The sequence below is a fragment of the Pyrus communis genome, chromosome 7, assembly GCF_963583255.1.
Source record: "Pyrus communis chromosome 7, drPyrComm1.1, whole genome shotgun sequence".
Taxonomy (NCBI): domain Eukaryota; kingdom Viridiplantae; phylum Streptophyta; class Magnoliopsida; order Rosales; family Rosaceae; genus Pyrus; species Pyrus communis.
In genome coordinates, this window is record NC_084809.1 from 28,456,452 (window position 1) to 28,481,872 (window position 25,421).

Below are 25,421 nucleotides of genomic sequence, written 5' to 3' on the forward strand. Positions count from 1 at the left end.
CCTATTTTGGATTCAGCCCCTTTCAGAGATATGTTCAGATTGTTCTAATCTTTAAAACAAGCTATCATGGGACACATTGAAAGGCGTCACTTGAACACTTCTCTCAAATGTATTCTATCCAATTATTTTCAAGTTCCTCTTATCTATTTTCTGTAATGCATTCCCCTAACAAGTTTAACCTAATTTCCATGCAACTTTTAAGTCCCTCATTAAAACATCAAGCATTGAGTAGAGCCGTGGAGGACAAACAACGGAGCTGCTTAAGACAAGACACTAGACAAAACAGGTAACATTTCCCACTACAGCAGTTGGAGACCATTACCAACGTGATTCAAATGCGGGCGGATTATATAATAGTAATTCCAATTACTCCTCAAAACAAAATTGTGACTAAGCGAGAGACAGAAAAACGGCGGTTTAAATCTCATGTATCAATACAATGTAAGATTTTGAGCATGAAGCATATGTTAGTGTTGGACGTTGGACCATAATCCAACGGTTTAATTGGTCTAAACAGTTAATTTAAGGATTGTTTGGAATATAAATAAATTAGAATTTAGTTAATAGCTATAGCTTGTACCCCAAGTAAAGTTAATATATTCCGGATTTCCTTGGGGAATAAGGGCTCCTAATTCTATCCTATTTGGAATGAGATTTGGTGTATCAATTATCCTTGGATTGCAAGGAATCCTAATGACATTATTATGGGAAGATTCATTAGGGTTAAGTCCATATAAATACAAGGCTAAGGTCCTTACTCACAACACATAGAAACTCATATGAACGCCCCACTAGTTCAAGTTTAAAAGGGTGTTGAGCGTGCAGAAGACTTTGGTCAACTAACATATTATTCCGCAGGATTCCAATGATTTCCACCGAAGGAGAAGTCCATGGTTGAGCCTATTCCGCATGGTTCTATCAAAGATGGTTCATCTTTCCTACATGCCATGTTGACTTTGAGTACTTTATCAATTGAGCATAATTTATGGATTCTTTCAGGTTAGTGTTTTGGGTTGTTTATGAAATTTATAAAGTCTAATAGTTGGTATCAGAGCAGGTCATAATACAACTAAAGACCTACTCGATAAACCCTAAAAATAGATGTCTTGAATCAATGACATGTTTTAAGTTTTGCTCAATTTCCATACTCATGTTTCACGGCAAAAAGAAATTGGTTTTCTATGTGAATTGTGTTTTAACCAAAATTTCATACTGAAATTTGAGATAGCTATATATTAAAACTTGCCCCTTGACTTGAAGAAATATTACAGACTATTAATTGATATTGCATCCTATTTCGATTTCATTATCCTGTTGGGTTTATACATGTTTATTACCTTTATCACAACTACCTTAATCAAGTCTCCTATGTGGTTGTGCATATATGATTTGGGATGTTAAAATTAAGTATATATAATTGTCATGAACTAGAACTTCTTAAGGTTGGCATATGTGTATATATAGCATGATGACAAACCCTTTTTTGCCACATACACATTTCGGCAAAAGGGGTAAACATGGTTCTTAACCTATTAATTTTTTTTTTAAAAATTTGTTGACATAGAGAATTTCAGGAATGTAAATAGGCATATATATGTGTGTGTGTTTCGGTTTTTGACTTTCAGATCTTAGTTTGAATGTTGATAAAATTCTTGGGAATGGTGTATGGCATAGTCACATAATTACTACATAATATGATGGACTAACATTTATTTTGTCATGCTTGTATTCCCGGAAAAAGGAAAAGTACACGGCCTTATTAGTTTTATCATTATTCAATGTTATTCCATAATTTTTTAGCAACATGGAGAATTTAAGGATGTTAACAAGCATTAAGAATATATATGGCAACCCACAATTTGCTTTAACATATAGTTTTGACTTGGTTTCCTTATTCAAGTTTTTGATAAATTACTTTCTGGAGATTCTTGGTACTACTAATGTATATTGTGTTTCAGGTTCTTGGTTATTTCACATACATTGTAAGTCTTGATATGTGTATAAATATACGAAAAATCTGATAGCAAGAAAGTGGTAATTTGAAGTGATTTTGATTGCCTTTTATTCATTAAGTTTATGTTATATGTTATCAGTGGTACTTGCAGCCTTGCAATTCATATGCACATATGTAAATCTCATGTTTGCCTTAAGTGATATACATTACTTTTCAGGCATGATAAGTTCATAATGCATTCGGTGCGATATGCATATGTTTAATCCATGTCTATTTCAATGGATTTTAATTTAAAGTTCATATCCACGTATGTGCAATGGCTTAGTTTTCAGTTTTAACTAATGATATTTCATGATGTTGAATATATGCATATTGCTTGTGTTATGGCCCATGCTTTGGTATTATAAGATTAATTAACTATTGTGAAATACCATGGATATGTATTGCTATTGAAATTGGCTAAAAGAGGGAACAACCTCATTAAGACATTAGAGGACACTTCTAATCATGAAGCCTGCAAGATTGTGTATATCACATATGTGATAGACTTGAAGTAGTGTATGAGACAAATATTGTCGCAAAGCATGTGAAATCATAAGTTTTAATGTAAGTACATCTCTATAACGCGTCTAAATCACATTTGTTTCATAAATATATATTACTGTTGTATTAGCATGCTAGTTGAAATATACAACTAAATGCATGTTAAAAGGGTACCTTACAAAATCAAGGAATTTATCATATTCAACTCATAATTTATATCTGAAATAAGACATATATTAGGTTTTAGTTTGGTCTTCAAGCTCACTGCTACCCAGATTTTGTTTTATAAAAACTAGTATCCTTTCTCACAAGATGTTGATATGCTACTGCATGCTCAACCTCTATTTGGACTGGTTAGCGTTTTCAATTTAATATATATGGTCAAACCGAAAATAATTGATGTGATTAACTAAAACTGGAAAAATCATTCATATATATCAATATTTGGTTGCCTAATATTTTGCAAAAGTCATGCTAGAGTTGCTTTCAGTTTTTCAATTCTATAGCAAACTATTTTTCTTATCATGCACATATGGAACTAATGCATGGTTAAGATCCTGGATGAAATTAGATTCACATGTTTTAAAATATTAGGTCTAATTAAAACCGGAAAATTGTATGTTTTCTCTAACTTTGCTAAATAAGCATGCTCTTCAATTGAATTTTTTTTATTATTAAGACAAGCTCAAAGTTATCATAAGATCAATGTTTTTGAGATGTTCTTGGTTAAATGGGACACAACAAATCCATTGCATTGATTCAAAGGCTGCTAAAAATTCAAAGTTTAGTTGATCGAATTGCATTAGTAGTTGTAACAGTATGACTATATCCCCAAACAAAGGTGTGACTAACCTTATTGGTTCGATTGCTAGTGGCTTAGTGTAAAGTATAGATACTCACAAGTGAGTTTCAGAGTTCGGCATTCCGACGGCCGAACTACATTCACCATCAAGACATACATCACATTTGAGTACCTGTGTCCATATAGTTTAGTGTCGATTCGACGTGCCTATACTCTTACGAATATAATCACAGTTACTGAATCGGGCGTTGACGATTTGTGAACTTGGCAGAATTAGTAGCCTTGTCTTCAGGCTCTAGACCCTAAAGACCAAGAGTGTTCCTTCCTTGGTCGCAGTCGCGAGATAAAGAAGTCAACAACGCGCTCAACGTGACATCAACAAATTTTACTCCTCGGCCGAGCTCGGCCGACGAGTTGGCACGCCCCGCATTCAATCGAAGGACGTAGTTAGCTTATTAGTTACTCGGCCTGCGCGCCACGTGGGTTTTGTAATTTTTAAAGTCAACATTTTGGCACACCCGGTGGGACCATTGTGCTAAACCTTCGGAGTTCATGACCATTGAGACACGGTCTGTAAAGAAGAAAACAATCATGGGAAAGTCAACAGCTGACTTACCACTGCAAGGCCTTGGGCAGGATTTGCACTCGACAAAAAATTCGATCATTATTGCGCTGCCCGAGGCCACAAGCGCGACACGCCGAGAGAATGAAATCTATCTCGGCAGACAACCTCGCAACTCAGAAGTCCCTAACCAAACATTAGGCATGTTCGTTGAAGGAATAGTGGAAGATTGCGACGACGATGGTGGGGAGGGTTCTGATCCACCAACTAGGTCGTTTCTTCGGAGACGACTTGATGAACAGTATCGACAGGTCAAGCAGTCGATTGGTCAAAAGATGAATGATTTACTGGATGCAATACGAAGTAACAACGACACCCAGACTAGGATGCTTGAACTGTTGGTTAGTAAAGCCTTTGAAGATGGCCAGGTCGGCCAGCCTCGGCAGCTTTCTACGAATGTTCCAGTACAAGCCGAGAAAGGGCCTGCCCGGCCACAACCAATGACCTTAGATAAAAGAGGTGGACCGGGCAATAGATCCGATGGACCAAGCCAGGGAGAAGAAGCCGCTTCCGTAAACATGACTGAGGTCCAGAGAATGATTGACTCGACCCTAAAGAAGGGACCGAAGTTTCCAAAATTCATCCATCCATACCCGGCTTATGTAGAAAGGTTTGAATACTCGCGAGGTTTCAAGATCCCTGATTTCAGTCTTTTCGCCGAGGAATCGTCATTATCCTCATTAGAACATGTGGCTCGGTTCATGGCGCAGTGTGGAGACGTCAATAGCGACTTCTATAAATTACGGCTGTTTAATTTTTCACTGACAGGCTCAGCTTTCGCTTGGTACATTAATCTCCCACCCAACTCCGTACAGAGTTGGGAAGAATTAGTCGAGAAATTCCATGAAAAATTCTATCGGCCGGGATGGAAATGTTCGTATCATCGTTGGCTAGGATGGCTCAAGCGTCCGACGAATCTCTAATGGAATACCTAACAAGGTTTAAGTCGGTCAGGAATTGGTGTCGAGTACCTCTCCCCGAAGTGGAATTCGTCAGGATCGCCCTCAACAGATTGGATGTGGAATACAAAAAGAAGTTTCTGGGGGCAAATATTCGAGATATGTACGAACTTGCTCAACACGTTGAGCAGTATGATTATTTGCTCCTAGAAGAAAAGATATCAAAGTCACCATCCCGGGGAACGTTGTATAAGAATCCCACGGTTAGCTATGCATTGGCCGAAAGCGAGGACCCTCAGTATGCTAGTATGGATGCAGCCGAGAGAGTAATAGATAAACCTTATGTCTGCAAGGCTTTAGCTTAAGTGAGTTCCAAAGACACCAAGACCCGTTCGGCCGCTGAGGAAATGAGCAAAACATCGAAAGTATACACTTTCAATATCACCAAAGCCGATGCAATTTTCGATCAATTATTGGCAGCAAAAACCATCAAGCTTCGGCCGGGGCACACTATCCCTAAGGCCGACGAATTGAAGGGCAAGATATATTGCAAGTATCATAATTCTAATAAGCATGCAACCAATAATTGTGTTGTATTCCGAGACACAATTCAAGGTTGGATCGAGAAAGGAAAGTTGAAATTCCCGGAGAAGCAGATGGCGGTCGACGTCAATCCCTTCCCTTCAACAACAATTGGTATGGTGGATGCTCATCTTCCTAAAGACAAAGGAAAAGGGAAAGCCGAATAAGTCCCGGTGCAGCATATTCGTAAACGGAATGGTCAAACAAGACTAAAGATTGATTTATTTTCAAATGCACCACCTACGGAACGCTCGGGGTTACCCATCGATGAGCCTATGATAGGGTCGAGTTCCGAGGAAACCCATGAATCAAGGGTTTTATGCGACCATTGTAAAACACCAGTCGAACCTAGGAAGAAGACGTCTTCGACACCAACTTTAGGCCCACCATCTACGACCTCTGCAACATCACCAAGAGGGTTTGGTAATGATCCACGACGCCAAGTGTTTGAGAGACTCGGCCCACAGGTACGACCAAAAGACCAGGCCCCGGTCAGGCGGCGTCTTAACTTTGACGTACCTTTCTATAACGAGGATTATTACTCGCGCAATGCCAACAGGTCGGGCTCACCAGCCGATCGAAAAACGTTCAAACCACCCAGGACATCGGATCAACGTTGGTACAGTTACAATTCTCCGACTGGCCTATATACGGCGTTGCCTAAATCCCAAAAACGCCGTCGCCAACAGATAGATTGCATGGCTCGACGACGAGAAGCGCAGGCTAACCCTGCCAACCGGTGGCAACCAAAAGAGGCCGTGGAAAACATTAGTGAGCGGCCAACCCCGACTATCATGACCGAGTTACTCGAAGGGAAAAAAGTAGCGGTTCCCGACTTTGAGACCACTATTGAAGAGTACGAGAAACGTATCAAGCTTCTTCTCCGGCCTGGGGAGACGAGAGCTTGTCTCGAGCATTTTAGACAAGAGGCCGAAAGGAAGCTTTCTGCGTTACCACCGCGCGAGCCGTTCGCCAAAATACGACGCAATCTACACCCTCCATTACTCGGTGACTCATTGGAGTACATGCGAGAGTTTCATAAGAAATATTCCGCCAATGACTTGTACGAACTACCCAGGGCATGTCAGGAAGCCCTCGACCTAGCACTAACCTGCCCTGATGCCGAGCAAATTATCCAGAAAACTTCCGACCTAGCGATAAAAGCTAGATTCCAACATATACGGGAGGCTCGGGTCCTTGGTTTTGAGGTCGATCCTTACACGGATATTGACGCCGTCGAATTACCCTTTTTCTTCGAAGACCTTCAGCATTTACGATATCATTTTGAAGTTTTCTCGGCTGTATCTCTCTTCGGCCTCACAGCCGACGAGGAAAAAAAGGTAACGCGGTTGGATGCATATCTAGACACGAGGAACGCCCGTATCGCCTATGAAGAACGAGCTCGTATAGCGCAGGACCAAAATAAATCTTCGGCAGTAAACATGGTCGAGGAAAATAGCCAAAATAAGCTAGACTCGGTTAACACGCCTCAGATGCTGGTTCACACCAAGGCACTCCAAAGTTCGATTGAGGATGCTCCGCCGACTGATACTATGGTTACTTCGGCGGAAAACGACGACCACGATCCGATGGGTCCCTCGATCCTCGAACATATGGAGATCAGTATGGTCCACGTCCTACCTCTGAGTTCCAACCAAGTACCTATCAGTCAAATTTCTTGGACGGGGACGTAATTGCTGAGGAAGCAACACAAGTGGATTTCGTCACAAACGACGACGATAGGGAAGTCCGAAACGGGGACAACCTTAAGGCAGCTTTGGCCTAATTATTTCCCCGTTCCCCCTCGGTTAATCTCCAACATCTAAAGCCGTTATACGTCACGGCTCATATCGAAAGATTTCCCATTTCTAAAGTGTTTGTTCGACTGTGAAGCCACAGTCAACATTATGCCGATGTCCGTCATGAAGGCCTTACGCCGTTCTGATAACGAGCTCATCCCGTTAGGTATAACTATGAGCAGCTTCATCGGCGACAAGTCTCGGACCAAATGAGTGCTCCCGTTGGAAGTCAGCATTGCCGTCATCACCACATGACGTCATTCTTTATAATTGACTCCAAGACTGACTATAACGCATTGCTTGGCCGCGATTGGATCCACCAAACCAGTTGCATTCCTTCATCACTATACCAAGTCCTCATCTTTTGGGATGGCAAATCAGTCATAGTACACTCAGCCGATAATTAGCCATTTGAAACCAACATGATTCAGGCTCGCTATTACGATGATCACGTCGGCTATATCACCCTCCAAGGTTTCAACGAGGATGGGCGGCCGACGAGAATTTCGGTACAGAAAGTTATCGAGGTTGGCGCCGAGACTGTTCAACAGGATTCGGCGAGACTTGGCTTGGCAGATTTACTTACCAATGCCGATGATTGATACAACCAAGCAAGAAAGGCGTCAGGCCGCGGTTTCATCAACAGTGGAATGTCTGCTGGCCCATTGGTACGCCATTGCCAAGCAACCAAATCCCGGCATCAATTTAATCGAATTTTTGGCCGAAGCAGATAACGGCCCGGTTCTATCTTTCGATAAAGTTCAGGCCGCGCCAACCGAACTTGAAGACAATCGGCCCCAGGTTAAGGACTCATTGGAGGAAGTCAATGTGGGCACGACCGATGATCCTCGAACATTGTTTATCAGCACGTTACTCCCACCGTCTATGAAGGCCGAACTCCGTAAATTACTTCAGGAATTTAAAGATTGCTTCGCGGGGAACTATTATGAAATGTCGGGCCTCGATCGAAGCCTTGTAGAGCATGAGCTACGCATCAAGGACGGGTGTAAGCCTTTTCGACAACCCCCATGTCGATTTTTTACCGAAGTACAACTTGGCATCAAGGACGAATTAGTTCGGCTTCTAAAAGCCGGGTTTATTAGGACCGCTCGGTACGTCGAATGGTTGGCCAATATCGTCCCGGTATTAAAGAAAAGTGGAGCCCTTCGCATTTGCATCGAGTTTCGTAATCTAAATCTGGCCACTCCCAATGATGAATATACAATGCCAATCTCAGACTTGCTAATTGATGCTGCAGCTAATCATGAATTGCTATCTTTCATGGACGGCCATGCTGGTTACAACAAGATCTTTATCGCTGAAGCCGACGTCCACAAGACGGCTTTCCGCTGCCCTGGAGCACTCGGTACTTACGAATGGGTAGTCATGCCATTCGACCTTAAGAATGCTGGCGCCACATACCAACGAGCCATGAATACGATATTCCACGACTTAATCGGTACAATCGTCGAAGTTTATATCGATGATGTGGTGGTAAAGTCTAAGCGCCGCCAAACGCACCTGGATGATCTGCGGCAAGCGTTCCTTCGCATGCGCAAGAATAATCTCAAAATGAACCCGGCCAAGTGTGCCTTTGGTGTTTCGACCGGTAATTTCTTGGGATTTTTGGTGCACCATCACGGCATTGAAGTCGATGAAAATAAAGCCTGTGCAATCATTAGCGCCCCACCTCCGACAACAAAGAAGCAGCTCCAGTCATTACTCGAGAAGATAAATTTCCTCTGCCGCTTCATCTCCAATTCGGCCGGTAAGATGAAGGCATTTTCTACGTTCCTTAAACTTAAGGATTCCGACAAATTTGAATGGCGCGAAGAGCATCAAACTGCATTTATGCAAATCAAGGTGGCCCTTTCCACACCACCCGTGCTAATTCCACCTTGTCGCAGCAAACCCCTTAAATTGTACATTTCGGCAACCGCTGAATCCATTGGTTGTCTCTTTGCGCAAGATAACAATGTAGGGCGTGAACAAGCTATCTTTTATCTCAGCCGAAATCTGAATTCGCTGGAGCTCAATTATTCACCTGTCGAAAAACTTTGCTTAGCTTTTTTTTTTGCCGCATCAAAGTTTCGACACTACATGCTCCCATCAGTTACGCAGGTTATCGCCCAAACAGACGTGATTCGTTACATGCTCACTCGGCCCATCGTCAAAGGCCGAATCAGGAAATAGACGCTCGCCTTATCCGAGTTCAGCCTTCAGTACGTACCCCAAAAGGCCGTCAAGGGGCAAGTTTTCGCCGATTTCTTGGCCCAACACCCTTCCCCTTATGGTTTTGGGGGGGCGACGTCGACATTGGTTTAATCACAACACGTGATAACCATTGGACTATGCATTTCGATGGTTCCAGTACTTCGACCTCGTCTGGTGTTGGTATTGCCATTCAGTCACCCGACCACTACCGCTGGTCTTTTTCTCTCAAGTTGGATTTCAGCTGTACAAATAATCAGGCCGAATATGAAGCCCTCATCATCGGCCTCCATGTTTTACACGATTTATGGGCATCCGGCGTTCTCGTCCTCGATGATTCCGAACTCGTGATTAACCAGCCCAACGACATGTTTCGTTGCATGAGTTGTACTTTGGCGCCCTATCACATAGTCGCTACCTACCTGGCCAAGTCGTTTGAACGGATCACATTTGAACATATTTCGCGTATTCATAACACAGACGCCGACGAACTCGCCCAGATCGCATCCGGAGCACAACTCACGGGGGGCAAGCTAGGTCGGGTAACACCCACAAGCCTGCGATCATACCCAGCCTTGGTCAATCGGTAAACCTTCCAGCGCACGCACCTAATACGCACAAGGGTGATGTCGCTCATATCCCTACTAGAACGAAGAGACCCCGTAGAAATATGTGCCGTCGAGGTGCAACCCGACGATTGGAGAAAAACGATGCTACGATACCTCGATAACCCCGATGGGAAACACGACCGAAGAACGAAGGTCCTCGCCACCAATTATGTGTCATACCAAAATGAATTATACCGCAAGGGCGAGGACGGGTTACTACTTTTGTGCCTCTGCCCACACGAAGCTGCCCAAGCAATGGCCGAGGTACATGAAGGAATTTGTGGGGCTCACCAATCAGGACGAAAGATGCGCTGGTTGCTTCGACGACACGGTTACTTTTGGCCCAGTATTTTAAAGGATTGCATCGAATATGCACGGAGATGCGTACCATGCCACATTCATGGACCCATGCAGAAAGCCCCGGCCGAATTACTCCATTCGGTTACTAAACCATAGCCGTTCAGGGGATGGGCAATGGACGTAATTGGCAAAATCACGCCATCGTAGGGGGCGGCAAAATATGCGTGGATAATAGTAGCGACTAACTATTTCACTAAGTGGGTTGAGGCAAGATCATACGCTGAATTAACGGCCAAAGAGTTATGCAATTTCGTAGAGGAAAATATTGTGACCAGATTCGGTGTGCCAGAAACGATCATAACTGACAATGGCACCATATTCACGGCCGATAGGTTTAAGAAATGCGCGGCAAGTCTGAATATCTGACTTGAGCAATCTACACCGTACTACCCTCAGGCAAACGGGCAGGCTGAGGCAAGCAATAAAGTGTTGATCGACATCCTCGAAAAAAACGGTAAGAGAAAGGCCTGGGCTGTGGCATTTGAAGTTAAATGAAGCATTATGGGCATACCGAACTTCATCCCGGTCGGCCACTGGAACTACTCCTTACGCGTTAACTTATGGACACGACGCTATGTTACCAGTCGAGTTGAGTATAAACTCATTACGAGTAATCGAGCAGAGTAGTTTGTTCAGCGTCGAATATAGTCAAGCGATGCGACAAGAATTAAAAGACTTAGAAGAAGATCGGATCGACGCGGGTAACTTATTAATAGCACAAAAGAAAATTACCGAGCGAGCGTATAACCAGCGCGTAAGACAGAAAACGTTCGGCGAAGGAGAATTAGTGTGGCAAACGGTGTTGCCTGTTGGGATTAAAGACCCCAGGTTTGGTAAATGGTCGCCGAATTGGGAAGGGCCATTCATTGTTCACAAAGTTCTCGGCAATGGGGCATATCATCTCAGCGATCGGACCGGTTCAATTCACAAATTGCCAATTAATGGAAAATTTTTTAAAAAGTACTATCCAATCACATGGGAAATGCAAGAGTAAAAGACCATTGTATTAATAACAAAAGTGAGCAGATACAAAGATAATTTTCTAGGGGGTCGAGGGGAGGAAAGTCTCGAAGGCAGCTTTTAACTCCAGCCACTTCACTTCGCTCAAAATTCTCTCAGCTTGCCTCATCTTCTTGTTGAACTGGAGTTGCTAGATGTGCCGCACGCCGGCAGCAAAGGCCGTAAGCCGAGCTTTATTGGCCTCAAAATCCCTCTCGAGCTCTGAAGCCGCAGCAAACCTTTGCCGTTGAAGCTCAGCAATTTGACTCTGGAGGTCGGAGATCTGAAGATCAAACTCGGTCAGCTGCGCTTTCTTGGCCTTGATCACCTCCACCTCCGCTCGGCCAACCTCATGTGCGACCTTAGCCGCCTTCAAGTCGTCCTTGGCCCGAAGAGCTCGTTCAAAAATGGTGAAGTGTTGCCGAGTCCGCTCCAGAAGGTCAGTGAGGAAGGAGATATTCTCCATGCTTAGGTAACCGCCGCTGGCAAGGTCATTTAAGCACTCCCCAACGGAGTCAAGACCCTTGCATTGGAGAACTTGGGATGCAGAGAGGGACAGGAGCTCGTGCAGCTTCACGAAGGCTTGGGCCTCGGGCACGGTCCTCACTGGTTCGGCAGGAGCAGCAGAGGAGCCGGCCTCACCAGTCGTACTCTGAAGGAGAGCGTCGAACTCTACTTCCCACGAAGGCTGCACATAGAGGAAAATTTGTGAAGGAAAATAAGACGTGGTATTGGAATACACAACAAAGGGATTGTTTTTAGACCTGCCGGGAGGAGACTTCGGCCATGCCCTCTGGGTCATTGCTCGAACCCAGGGAACTTAATGGCCGAGCCCAGTGCCTTAGACCGCTTCTCAATTCACGCGGCCGATAGAGGTTATCTACATTTGATGGCCACGACGGTGGCCAGGAAATATAGACAACGCCTGTTGGCGCATAAAATTGTCGGTGAAATGAACGTTTGGGCACCTGACATTTAATAGTTCTTTAAGAACATGTGTCATGATAAGATCAACACAAAGAAAATAAGACTTACAAAGGCCTAGGAGACTTCTTGAGGAGGAATGAGAAGGTCTTCATCCTGCGGATGGAGCGGCGTTTCGGCCATCACCTCAGGATCGGCCAGGAGCCTCTTTCCACGATCCGCCATTAGGGGATACGGTTGAACGGCTGCCTCGACCACCGGAAGAGGATGAACGGGAGGCGAGTTGGCTGGTCGAGGGCGACGCTCCAGCAGGACGTCGTCACTCTCGCTCTCGACGTCCTGAGAAAAACCTTTGTTACGACTAGAAGGCTAAATAAACAAAAGGGTGGCAGTAGAATTATACCTCTTCCAAAATGATCGTCGGTCGCTGGATGGAGGGTGCCTCGACAGGTGCGGCGGTCTTCCCCACGGCAGGGGTCATGGCCTGCTCTGAAGCTGGAGATGATACGACGGCCGGATCGGCCGTAGCCTCAGTCGGAGAGATGGCTAGAGGAAGGGGGTTTGCCGAAGCCGGGGCAGCCGGGATAGAAGGAGAACCGATAGGTGCAGTTGTCCCTGTGGTGTCACTAGGAACAACATGAATCTCCCGGTCGCCTTTCTTTGCCAACTTCTTGACGCGTTTGGAATGGCCATGAGCGTCATCCTCCGGCTCGGTGTCTCGATAGGGGCGTTTGGCGGATACTGTCTACCCGGTGGCAATGGTCCTCTTCGCGAGAACCAATTTTTTCGCCCTCACCACCGCGGCGACCGCTTCCGTCTTCCTTGACATACGACCCCCTGAAATAGCAAAGTAATTAATAACAGGGGGCAAGTAATTGAAGTACAAAGAGCGAAAGGATAATATACCTTGGGTTGGGCCGCAACCGACTCCTTGGGTTGGGCCGCAACCGACTCCTTGGGTTGGGCCGAAGACTTTGCTTACCACGTCAACCGAAGTGCCGAAGAAGTCACAAGTGTACTCATCCCACTATTCTCCAAAGGTGTCGGTACCCAAGGATTCAGGAACGGTCGCCCGAAGCCGAAAATTTTTGCACCGATCCTGAAACTCCTTCTCCATCGTCTGACATTCCCTCTTGGAGGAACCAGAAAGACGTCATCGACTTAAGAGGGAACGAGAGGCAAGCAGGGGTACAGGGCAACCTTAGAGGTAGCCAAGCTGCCGGGCGACAAAGTGGGGATGATAGACCTCTTAGCTAGCTCGGTGGGCATCGCAACCAAGGGGGAGATCGCAGGCCAATACGAATGACCCCCAATGTTGACGAAGATCAGCATCTTCGGTCTCGGCCCACGCTGCCGTTGGGAGCCTGATCGAGGCAGGGTACCCCTGGCACCGGCACACCAAGAACTCGTCATCCGAGAGGACGTCGAGGCTGAAGAAGTGTTTGAGGACCTCGTCGGCCCGGTGAGGAGGCGCTGGTCGAGAGGTCAGTTGAGGGCCGAGGGCTGCCGAACGCTGGAATGCAGGAACCTCGGGCCGAAAAGTGAAGAAGTAAACCTGCAGCCAGAGTTGGAATACCCAAAGGGTTCCGTTCTGGTGCGAGTCGATTTTGTTGATGGTCGTATCGGCCAAGCAACGGAAGAGATTGACAAGGATAGCCGGGCTGAGCGCCAAGGAGCGACCACTAGCCAGGGCCTGGGCCACCGGCATATTCTCGACCAGGCATTTGTTCGACCTAGTACAACAAATGAATTTGTTGTACCAGTAGAAGAGGAAGGTTTCGTGTTCTCCCTTCCTAAGGCTTTCTTCGCCTCGGTCGGCGAAGTGGAGGATGAGAGTGTTGTAGTTGAAAAAGTTCTTGTGGAGCTTCTGAACTTCTTCTTTTGAAGGCTCCCGCTCGCCCCGACTGAGCGTCTCGACGGCCCGTTCGTCGAATAGCGCCTTTAGGTCGAGAAGAGAGGGGCATCCAGAAAGGGCAGCATCGATTGGGAGACCGGATGGAGAAGTCCCAAGGATAGCCGAGATGTCGAGGATTGTGGGGCTGAGAGGGCCGAAATGAAGGATCATGGTGTTTGTAGCCGAACACCATAAACTCAGGGCCGCCATAAGCAGCTTCTTATCCATGGTAATCTCCATGGTCGAAAACATGATGGCATCATAGATACCAAGAACTTTTCACTCCTTGCCGAAGAATGTGCTCATTCGGTCGACCCAGGCGGCCTAGGCTGTAGTAGTTGAGGGCCAGGCCCCTTGGGGCCGCGCCAAGCACCATTTCGACCAATCGAACCCCTGCAACAGGGGTGTTAAGCACTGCTCCTTAAGAAGGTTAGTGATGCACGACGGCACTGCATCTTTGAATAGTGGACCCATAATCTAGTGAGTAGTGGCCAGGTCATTTTCGAAGCATAGCGTCTTGATGGCGCTCCGATCGATGAAGTCCTTGCATTTATTGCATTCGTCGGAAAGTTTTGAAATAAAGGAGGCCATTGGTAAAGAAGAGAGAATGTGGGTTAAAAAAAAAGGTTGCAGAGAGATGAACTTGAGGGCTTTGTTTAAGCAAGCAGGAATGGCAAATGGAAGATTTCAAAATTTCTGAAGGCGTGGGATGCGAATGGTGGAAATTTGGGTATTTATAGGCTTTTCAGAAGGAAGATCAAACGTTTGGTATTCGAAGAGCACTAGTTCGAATTGGGGGGAGATTTAACCGGGAAAAGGTCCCAATCATTTCGGATATTTTAGGAACCTGCGAGGATAGGATCGAGATTTTCAAGGATCCAGGACGCACGATTGCGTGCGGCGGCGATTTTAATGCATTAATGAGGAAGAGACGATTCGATGGGTGCACGTTTTCAGAGGCCATGATTGAAAATTGTTCGGATTGGCAGAGAGTCAACACGTGGCTACACGGCGGGAGTAACAAGGATGGTGTAATCATATCTCATAAATATGCAATGATGGTTATCAAGAAAAGCGAAGTCTAAAAAACAAAAGATGGTTCCGCTTCTTCAAGGTCGAAGCCCGACCAAAGGTCAATAGTCGGTGACCTTAGAAGCGAGGGGGCAGTGTTTGGGCCCAAAATAATATTGTTGGGCCGAGCATACGGTTGGGCTCGGCCCAAAGCTATGTCAACTACTATGGGTTGCTTGATAGATTCTAGGCCAGTTAGCAGGGTTGGTCGAGTCCTATCCTAAGAAGGAATAATTCAAATAAACAAAAAGGTCAAGGAAGTCCTGGTGCAACCAGGATTCCCGGTCAGCGAAGAATAAAGCCTCGGAAGAGGGGAAAGTTCAAAATCCTAATGGGAGTGGGTTTGTTCGAAGTAAAGTTGGAACGGGACAAGGACTCCCAATCCAGATAAGGGCGTGATTCGGTTTCAAGGAACGGATGCTATAAATACAAGAAATCATGCAACAAAAAAGGAGCTTCAATTCAGCATACAATTGCCCTGCGCAAAGCCTCTCAAATACCTTGAGATTTTTTCCTTTTCTTTTTCTGCCGACATACCTTCAGTTTGGATAAACAGCACTGTGGAGGCACCCGGTGAACACCTTCAGTTTGGATAAACAGCACTGTTGCCGCAGAATCAGCCGACCGAGAAGAACCTTCAGTTTGGATAAACAGCACTGTGTCGAGGCCGACTGATTACCTATCTAAGTCTCGGCCGAGAAGGGTTTTCGAACCCTTGTTGGTAGAGGTCACCTTGCTAGCCCTCTCGGCGTAGTAAGGTGTTACGAATTGCGTTATTCGGCGTACTGGACGTCAAGTGATTTTATGATTGGATACTCACAAGTGAGTTTCAGAGTTCGGCATTCCAACGGCCGAACTACATTCACCATCAAGACATACATCACATTTGAGTACCTGTGTCCATATAGTTTGGTGTCAATTCGACGTGCCTATACTCGTACGAATATAATCACAGTTACCGAATCGGGCGTCGACGATTTGTGAACTTCGTAGAATTAGTAGCCTTGTCTTCAGGCTCTAGAACCCAAAGACCGAGAGTGTTCCTTCCTCGGTTGCAGTCGCGAGATAAAGAAGTCAACAACGCGCTCAACGCGACATCAACAAATTTTACTCCTCGGCCGAGCTCGGCCGACGAGTTGGCACGCCCTGCATTCAACCGAATGACGTAGTTAGCTTATTAGTTACTCGGCCTGCGCGTCACGTAGGTTTTGTAATTTTTAGAGTCAACAAGTTCATAAACACAAAAGATATGAAAAATGGGCAAAATTTACGCATAAATTGTCACCGAAAGCGTCGAGCGTGCCAAAAAAACTATCCTGTAAAATGTACGACGCATCCACCACAAAGCAATAGTCCAAATGTATTTAACACGATTCACCATGTTGGCAATTAGCAAAACGTGACGGTCATAACTACCAGTCGTGGCCGTCAAACGACCAACCCAACACAAACAAACACCTTCCAGAACCCACCACAAATGGTGGTCCATCTCATCACGATTTCACTTCTCAATTTGGAACAAAAAATTCTGGGTTCTCACTGAATGTCTTCGACTCCGGCAATGGCGCTGCATGTTTACTGGTACGACTTCGTCTGCTTCGCCATTGTTGGGGTTTCTTTTCTGGCGGCGTCGTGGGTGATCTGGAGGAAGGAAGGAGCTTCGGAGAGATTCGAAGACAGCACGATGTACGAGAGCCTTCTGGTGAGCCGCCCTGACAGCCACGTGTTTGTCAGCGCCCTGCCGAGGGGCCACGTCAGCACCTCCCAGCTGTGGACTAGCTGCTGGAAAGGGCTCCACCCCGGCTGGCTCTTCGCCTTTCGATTCGTCTCGTTTCTGACTTTGGCTGGGTTCTTGGCTTGGGATCTTGTCGAATGGGATGCTTCCATTTTCATTTACTACACCGAGTAAGTAGGATTTTACTTCAAGTTTGTGGCTTTTTTTAAATTTCATAACTTGATGTGTTGCTTTTTTGGTATATAAATAGTGGATAATCAATTCTTTTATATTACGAGCGATATTCTACATTAATCTACACTAAGGAGGGAGGGTTTGAACCCGAACGCAATGGGTTGGAGAGGAATGCTCTAACCACACGGTCCATCCACTACTTTTGTGGGTAATCAATTAGAGTAGTGAAATTTGAGTAACAACTCAATTTTCATGAACATGGTCTATAATCAATTACATACCCTGTAAATAAATACCAAATTATGGCCATCATAATGATGTTTTTATTGCTTTTAATTTGTGCAAACCCACATTAGGAAAGTACATTAGCTTCCACCTGTTATAATAAATTTGGTTTACGAGTAGAACAGTAGTAGTGATTTGATGAAAAGGGCGAGACTGGTGATCAGTTTGGCTAACTGTGTGAGAGGATGATACATCGAGCTTTCCCAACTTTGTGCACATCATGTGTATGAGCCACATCCTGTCTGGCGCGCATTGCTTGTGGATGATTAACAAGGACTTGGCCTATTTGCGTTGAAACTAGATTGAAGCATCACTTGCAATAGAATATCTCTTCGGATAAGCATGTGCATAAACTGCAGTGATCGTTGACATGATGAAGAACATGGGTTTAAAATTTGTTTGCATCTCACTGTCTTAGTTCCTCAGTAATTGTTACTGTTATTCCTCATGTTTTTTTAAGATTGAGTTCTCTCATTCTACTTATACCTTCAAACCATGTCCATTGTCGAATCGCAGTGCAAGTTATTCACTGCATAGGTATCCTCCATATGTATGTCACTTTCAGTTGATTACAATATGTGTCTTGGTGTTGTCAACAATCTCCTTCACAGTTTTTCGATCTTGTTAATCTGCAGGTGGACATTTACACTGGTTATGATCTATTTTGCGGTATGTCATGCGATACATCACACGTTCTTCTTCAAAATAAAACACATGTTTTCCTTTATTATTGGCTTGTTCTGTTAGTTGTCCATATCTTAATGCTCTATACGGTCTGTGGTGGAGACTTTCACATAGAGAAACAAACATGAAAATTATAAAGCCAATTTGGGGTTTGGATATTTAAACTAGTGAATTAGCAAAAAGATATCTATTTCAAATCTGTCCTGCTTTGCCTTTACCCATTGCTAATTTCTCTGCATAGCTGGGAACTCTAGTGTCTGGGTATGGTTGTTGGTTGTCCTTAAACAAGCCCCCCACTGAAAATGGGACAAGGTCAGAAGCTTTGAGAAGGGATGTGGAAGAGAATAATGGAACTGTGAATACCTATAGGCGAAACGGAATTAAGAGTACCATCAAATTGCAAAGCCAGTATGCTCAGGAGGAGATTCAGAAACGAGCAGGATATTGGGGATATCTTATGCAAATTGCATTCCAGGTTAGTTAATCAGGAACCAGATTTTGTACTTTTGTTGGTGGGCGAGGTTGTATATATTTACTCATGCATTAACTAACTCATATCAAATTAGGGCTACTAGAAATATACAATGATGTAGAATAGTAATAGTCCCGTTCTGTCTGATGCTGGGGAATATTAGCTTGCTTAGAAACATTTTGATGATCAAATTTGTTTGAGGTATGCAGTATGGTGAGAAGCTGATATGTCTTCATAACAGACTTGTGCAGGAGCTGTTGTCCTCACAGATGTCGTCTTTTGGTGTATCATCCTCCCATTTTTATCAAATGCGCACCTTGGCCTCAATATGGTGAGAGTCTGCTTTTTTTTTTTTAATATGTTCAAATTCTAGTGCAACCTTTAAATCTAGGTTCTTTTTCCTTAGCTATGTCCTCATCTATGACAAATAATGCTGCTATCTTATTCTATTCTTCCTATTATGCCTGAATAGATTGATCTGTGACTGACTCGTACATGTGCTTGGCAGTTGATGTGTTGCATGCATACGCTGAATGCAGCGTTCCTTCTTCTGGATACCATTCTCAACAGCCTTGTAAGTATTTTGTTGGCAGCCTGGAAGCTCTTGTACTCCGGTTTTATCGTTTATTTCTTCTCATCTGTTTACTGATGTCATTTCCATCTTGTTTTTCAGCCATTTCCATGGTTCAGGCTTTCATATTTTGTCCTCTGGAGCTGTATCTACATTGCCTTCCAGTGGGTCATTCATGCATTAGGTTTCCCATGGTACGCATAATTAATTAAAATCTTTTCTCTTTTACACAAATATGATCCTTTACTTGCGGTGAAAGAGCTAGTAACATTATTTTGAGTATCTTCCCAGGTGGCCGTATCCATTTCTTGAGCTCGATACGCCATGGGCTCCATTATGGTACACTAGCTTATCTATTCTCCATTTTGCCTTCACTTCAAGTTCTAGTAAGAACAAAAATGTAATGAAAGCATATTATTTGCAGGTATTTTTGCGGGGCTGTGGCTCACATCCCTTGCTATGGGATTTTTGCAGTGATTATAAAAGCAAAGTATTCACTTCTGCCCAAATTGTTTCCCCACGCCTTTGTGAGGCCATACCAGTAGAGATTAGCTGCTATTCTTCATTCAGGGGGAATGGGCGGTTGGCTCCGAGAGTGTAACAACTCTCACCTCCAGAGAGGGTGTACGCTCCGCGTCCTACATCGTATTACTCGGAGTAAATTTCGCCCAATATTCTGTTTTATTTAAAAGAGAATTGGAACTTGGGAGTCGTTTTTCATCTTCATTGTTTTGCTTGTGTATGTTGACAGGAGAATGCTGATCCAATCCGTCCCCCTCCCTCCCCTCTGCATGTTTTACAATTTACACTGTTTTTGTTGATTAGTTGCAACTTGGACCAATCACACTGAAGCTTCTTTCTTTCTGTTATTCTCGCACACTGAAGCTTACACAGAATACTTTCGTTATATAAATTAAATTATTTTTTCTGTTTCGTATTTTGGTTTTTATGAATCATGTTCTAATTTTCTCTCCTTGTGGTCCATATAAGAAATTTGGAATCTCAACACACCAGTGAGATTCCAACGGCATACGGCGGGTTGTAGACCAATGTATGGGTTTGCAACAAACAAATTGGGCCATGAGTCTCGTTCTCTTGGTTGCTTAGCGATTAGAAACTTATGATCATTCACCGTTAGATTAGATATCGAAGTATAATAAGATTAAAACATCAAATGCGCATTCACTTATTCTCCACCCGTAGTATTAAATCTAATGGTTAATGACGATGCATTCGTCAATTATCAGGTGACCAAAATGACATTTTACTTCCCACTTAGTACTACGGTTTATTGATATTTATTTTCACTTGTAAGCAAGGTTCTAAAAGACGCTAGGCGCTACTCTGGCGGCGAGCTGGGGCTAGTGCCAAGGCATATTTAAGTTTACTATATGTCGTATAAATAAGTGCCTATTTATACTTAAAAAATACATAAATTTATTGGAATACATAAATTACAAAATGAAATGACATAGTTATAAAGTATAAGAATATATTGAAAACATGGGGGAACAAGCATATAATGAGTGTTCATCCAAATATTCAACAAGTCTCTTATATTTTATTGAAAAAAAAAAAGCAAAAAAAAAGTTATCGATTTTTTATCTAAGTCATAGTCGCGACCTAGGCAGTCTAGGCGGGTGCCTATGCAGGTCTATGTGTCATTTCTTAACTTTCAAATGCCTAGGTATTAATCAGGACGGTGGCTAGCCGCCTATTGCCTAGGTAGGACCTATGCGGCACTAAAGGGAATTTTTAAAACAGTGCTTATAAGTGTGAGGTTTTAAGTTTGAATCTCGGAACTAATGGATTCGCAACCATTTTAACCCCCTTTGTATAAGAAAGTAACATTTCTACTTAGGTAAAATATAAAATACATGGGCATATGATTCACCTTTAACCATTTTCATTTTTGAATTGATGAGTGTGGATATAAATGCTTATTCATTTTCATTTTTAAATTAAATTAATGAGTTCCTCCACACTTACATTACAAGTTATGTGTTGGCAATTGCTTTAGGATTTTTTTTATTTTTTATTTTATTTTATTTTTTGAATTGGGAATATATCATTGCCACGAAGCCAAAGAACAAGGGAAGCCACGAATACATGGAAACATAACTAGTGTCGTATGACTCACGTGGTAAGAAGGGTGTTTTACACACCCCCTTGGTCCTTCCCGTCATCCTGCTACTTGTTCTGACCTCTCTTATAGTTGTGGTTGCCGATGGTGAGGTGGGTATCTTGATTTGGCTCAACACTCTCAAATCTACTCTTTGGCTCGGGTGCTTTCTCTGTTTTGGGTTGTTGTAGTGCTGTGTTGCTTTCAATAGCTTCTTGCTTGGGTTTTCTCCTCCCTAGCGGTGACCTTGGTGGTTGCCGGCTTAGCTGTTGTGGCAACGGCGGGTTACTACTTGTTTTGGTTTTTAGAGTTTTCCATGTTGATCTTTGTTGTCTTTACTTTCTCTGAACCTAAGTTAGTATGAGCATCTTTTTTTGTTTTGGGTTGTTGCTCTCCTATTACTTGGGCCTTTTTATTTTGCTTTATGCCTTCTTTGTTTTTGTAGGGCTGTAATATTTCAACATTAATGAAGCTTTATTTTCGACAAAAAAAATAAATAAATAATAACTAGATGTAACAAAGATAAGGGAAGGCATGGAACTAACCCACACCAGTCCTCTAAAGCAGTTCCACCAAGGACTCTTTAGGCCGGCACCCAACCAAATTATTGGCCCGGCACCCAGCCAATCCACTCCAGTCCAGCAGATAGGTTAGCACCCAGCTTAAGCTGGTCTCCAAGCTAACCCAGAATCGACAGAGCCATAGATCGGCCCATTTGAAGCCAGCGTGGCGTCAGAGGGCATTTGATTTTTTTTTTTACGCCAGGCGCGTGCGATACACGCGAGCGTGGCCGTGCGTCCCAACAACAAAAAGTGCAGGTGGCCCACCAACGCAGGCGCACTAAGATAATCGGGTGGAGGCCAGGTGTTCGTTTCTAGGCCGTTGGATTTCCAACAGCTAGTTTTGTGGACCATTGGATTTCCAACGGTAAAAAAATTTTGAATTTGAATTTTGATTTGGACCGTCTGATCCATAGATCAACGATCCACGTTTTTCCCCCAAAAATTAAAAAAAAAAAGGCACAACGGTCAAAATTATGACCGTTAATATTTTTCAAATCCAATGGTCCAGATTAATTAACTAAATTAACATTTATAAAAAAAATTAATTAAAAGTTATGAAAAATTGTTAAAAAATATAGAAAAATTTTAATTTTTTTTCTATAAATACCTAACCCTCATCTTCCACCTTACACCATATTTCAATATTTTCTACACTTTGAGAGAAAAAAATGACTTCGTGGAAGCTCATTGAAGATGTTACGTTGTGTGAATGTTGGGTTCACACTACTCATGACCCGATTATGGGTAATGAGATGGATAAGTGAGAAATGTGGAGTAAAATTACGAAAGCGTTTTGCAATGTACATGGAAAAGACGCCAGAAGTAGTCAAGGTCGTTGGAAAAAACTCAACGCATCCTTTACTTGTTGGAAAAACACCATCTCTCATGCTTCCGGTAATATGCATATTGGGACAAGTTTAGCGGATCAGGTGACAATATTTTTATTTATTTATATGTATTCCACCCGCATCAATATTTTAATTTATTTATTTGTGTTACGTCCGCATTTTATAATACTGTTTTATCCCACATTTATAGACACTACAAGCACAAGCATTCTACAATGCGAAGAACCACAACAAATCATTCAACAAATGGGAATGTTGGCAAATTGTCAAAGATTGCTCCAAATACAAAATTGTGGCAACTGGTCTAGAAGTTGTCATGCACGGCATGGGTCTACACAGTTCGTCAGAAGCAGACACGGCCGAACAAGAAGGCGACACATTTGAAGAGACGGAAGGGACGCCTGAAGAAGTGCTGGAGACCCAACTGACTCGTCAGTCCCTCAGGCCTCTAGGTAAAAAGGCATCAAAGAAAAAAGGTAGTTCTTCCAAAAAGAGATGTGATGCGAAGGAGGCGTGCAAGATATGCAGAAACAAGTCAAGGGGGTTCTAGCTACATAGATCCTAGCAACAAAGATCCTAGCACCACATATCCTAGCTCCACAGACTTTGTATAATTTTAGATCTTCCTCTCATATTGTTGAATCTTCCTCTCATTTATGGCATTTATGTTTAGCTCATGTAAATTTTAGATCTTTAAAATACATGCGCACACTTGGTTTAATTGCTTACAATGATGATTACAGTGATAAATGTGAAACATGTATTCAAGCAAAAATGACTAAGAAACATTTTCCAACTGCCTAAAGAAATACAAATTTATTTGACTTAATACATTTTGACATATGTGAATTTAATGGTGTTTTAACAAGAGGAGGAAAAAAATATTTTATCACATTTATAGATGATTGTTCTAAGTTCACTTATGTTTATTTATTGTCTAATAAAGATGAAGCTTTTGAGTATTTTAAGCGCTATAAAGCTGAAGTTGAAAACCGAAAAGGAAGGAAAATTAAATGCCTCCATAATGATAAAGGTGGTGAATATTTTTCACATGAATTTGATATTTTTTGTGAAGAGCATGATGTTCTACATCAAAGAACTGCACCCTATACACCACAACAAAATGGTTTGGCAAAAAGAAAAAATAGAACACTCACTGAAATGATTAATTCCACGATGATTAATGCTAATACTCCAAAATATTTATGGGGTGAAGCATTGTTTACTGCATGCTATATACACAATAGAATTACTTCTACAAAAACACACATGTCACCATATGAAATTTGGAAAGGAAGAAAACCAAATTTGTCATATTTGAGAGTATGGGGTTGTGTAGCTTTTCATAAGGCACTCAATCCTAAGAGATCCAAGTTGGGTCCAAGAGGAATTAAAAGCATATTTGTAGGATATGCAAATAATTCAAAGGCATATAGGTTGCTTAATTTAGACTCAAACACAATAGTTGAGTCTAGAGATGTTGATTTTATAGAAAATAAATTTTTTAAAGACTACTCAATGTTTGTAAAAGAGAATGATCAAACACCATTCTCTAATTCGGCTACTAGTCACTCTCAAGGTGAAAAAAGAAAACAGTCTGAAATTGTTAATGAACCAAGGAAAAGCCAAAGGTTAAGAAAAGAAAAGACTATAGGCTCTGATTTTATTTCGTCTCAATCTATTGTATTTTTAGTCGAAGGGGGTGTTGGGGTGTTTAGAAGAAAATACAATATAGATGGGTCTATTTAGATATTTAAATTCAGGCTGGTTGCCAAGAGTTTTAAGCAGAAAAATGGAATATACTATTTCAATACATATGCAACAGTAGCTAGGCTCACATCAATTAGAATATTGTTTGTATTGTCATCTTTATATAATTTGCATGTGCATCAAATGGATGTGAAAACGGCTTTTTTAAATGGTGATTTAGATGAAGAAGTCTATATGGAACAACCAGAAGGGTTTGTTCTCTTTGGGAATGAAAAAAAAAGTTTGTAAATTAGTCAAGTCGTTATATGGATTGAAGCAAGCACCAAAACAATGACATTAAAAGTTTGATATTGTCATTTTTATCATATGGATTTAGACATAACAGTGCTGATAAATGCATATACTCTAAATTCACAAATGATTATGGTGTTGTTATATGTTTATATGTCAATAACTTGCTAATTTTTGGTACGAACATGAAAGGTGTATATGAAACTAAAGAGTATCTAAATTCAAAATTCAAAATGAAGGACTTGAATGAAGTAGATACTATCTTGGGAATTAAAGTAAAGAAGGATAATAGGGGTTACACTTTGTGTCAGGCACATTATATAGAAAAATTGCTTGTTAAGTTTAAGCATCTATAAATAAAAGAAGCAAATACACCTTATGACCCTAGTGAGACTTTACTTAATAATTCTGGTAGGTCCATTGGACAACTTGAGTATGCTAGTGCAATCGAAAGTTTAATGTATGCCATGCATTGTACTAGGCCAAATATTGCATTTGTAGTAAGCAAACTTTCTAGATACACTAGTTCTCCAGGTACTGCCCATTGGAAAGTAATAAATAAAATTTTTGGTTATCTTATTAACCTGAGTTTTACTTACTATGAGTTTCCAGCAGTACTTGGAAGATATTCAAATGCAAGTTGGATAACAAGTGCTAATGATAATAAGTCTACATCAGGGTGGATTTTTACAATTGTC

The 25,421-nt window shown here is 42.6% G+C and overlaps 1 protein-coding gene across 2 annotated transcripts; it reads left to right on the forward strand.

Moving 5' to 3' along the window:
- The first annotated feature begins 16,667 nt into the window (after positions 1 to 16,667).
- Positions 16,668 to 20,122, forward strand: LOC137739624 (uncharacterized). Of its 2 annotated transcripts, XR_011069099.1 has the most exons (9): positions 16,668 to 17,173; positions 18,098 to 18,131; positions 18,388 to 18,621; positions 18,860 to 18,949; positions 19,127 to 19,192; positions 19,292 to 19,383; positions 19,481 to 19,528; positions 19,614 to 19,846; positions 19,941 to 20,122. XR_011069099.1 is itself a non-coding variant. In XM_068479259.1 (8 exons), the coding sequence occupies exons 1-8, from the start codon at positions 16,812 to 16,814 to the stop codon at positions 19,732 to 19,734; spliced, it is 1,047 nt and encodes a 348-aa protein (XP_068335360.1). In that variant the 5' UTR covers positions 16,668 to 16,811; the 3' UTR covers positions 19,735 to 20,122. The 2 variants fall into 2 exon arrangements, 1 of the variants encoding a protein (XP_068335360.1); XM_068479259.1 differs by having other exon boundaries at positions 19,614 to 20,122.
- The last annotated feature ends 5,299 nt before the right edge of the window (positions 20,123 to 25,421 follow it).

Bases quoted from the DNA above. Each gene is read 5' to 3' on its own strand.
- LOC137739624 (XM_068479259.1), top strand. From the start codon at position 16,812: ATGTCTTCGACTCCGGCAATGGCGCTGCATGTTTACTGGTACGACTTC. The intron at 18,132-18,387 runs GTATGTCATGCG...TTCTCTGCATAG, and splicing joins TGGTTATGATCTATTTTGCG to CTGGGAACTCTAGTGTCTGG. The intron at 18,622-18,859 runs GTTAGTTAATCA...TCTTCATAACAG, and splicing joins TTATGCAAATTGCATTCCAG to ACTTGTGCAGGAGCTGTTGT.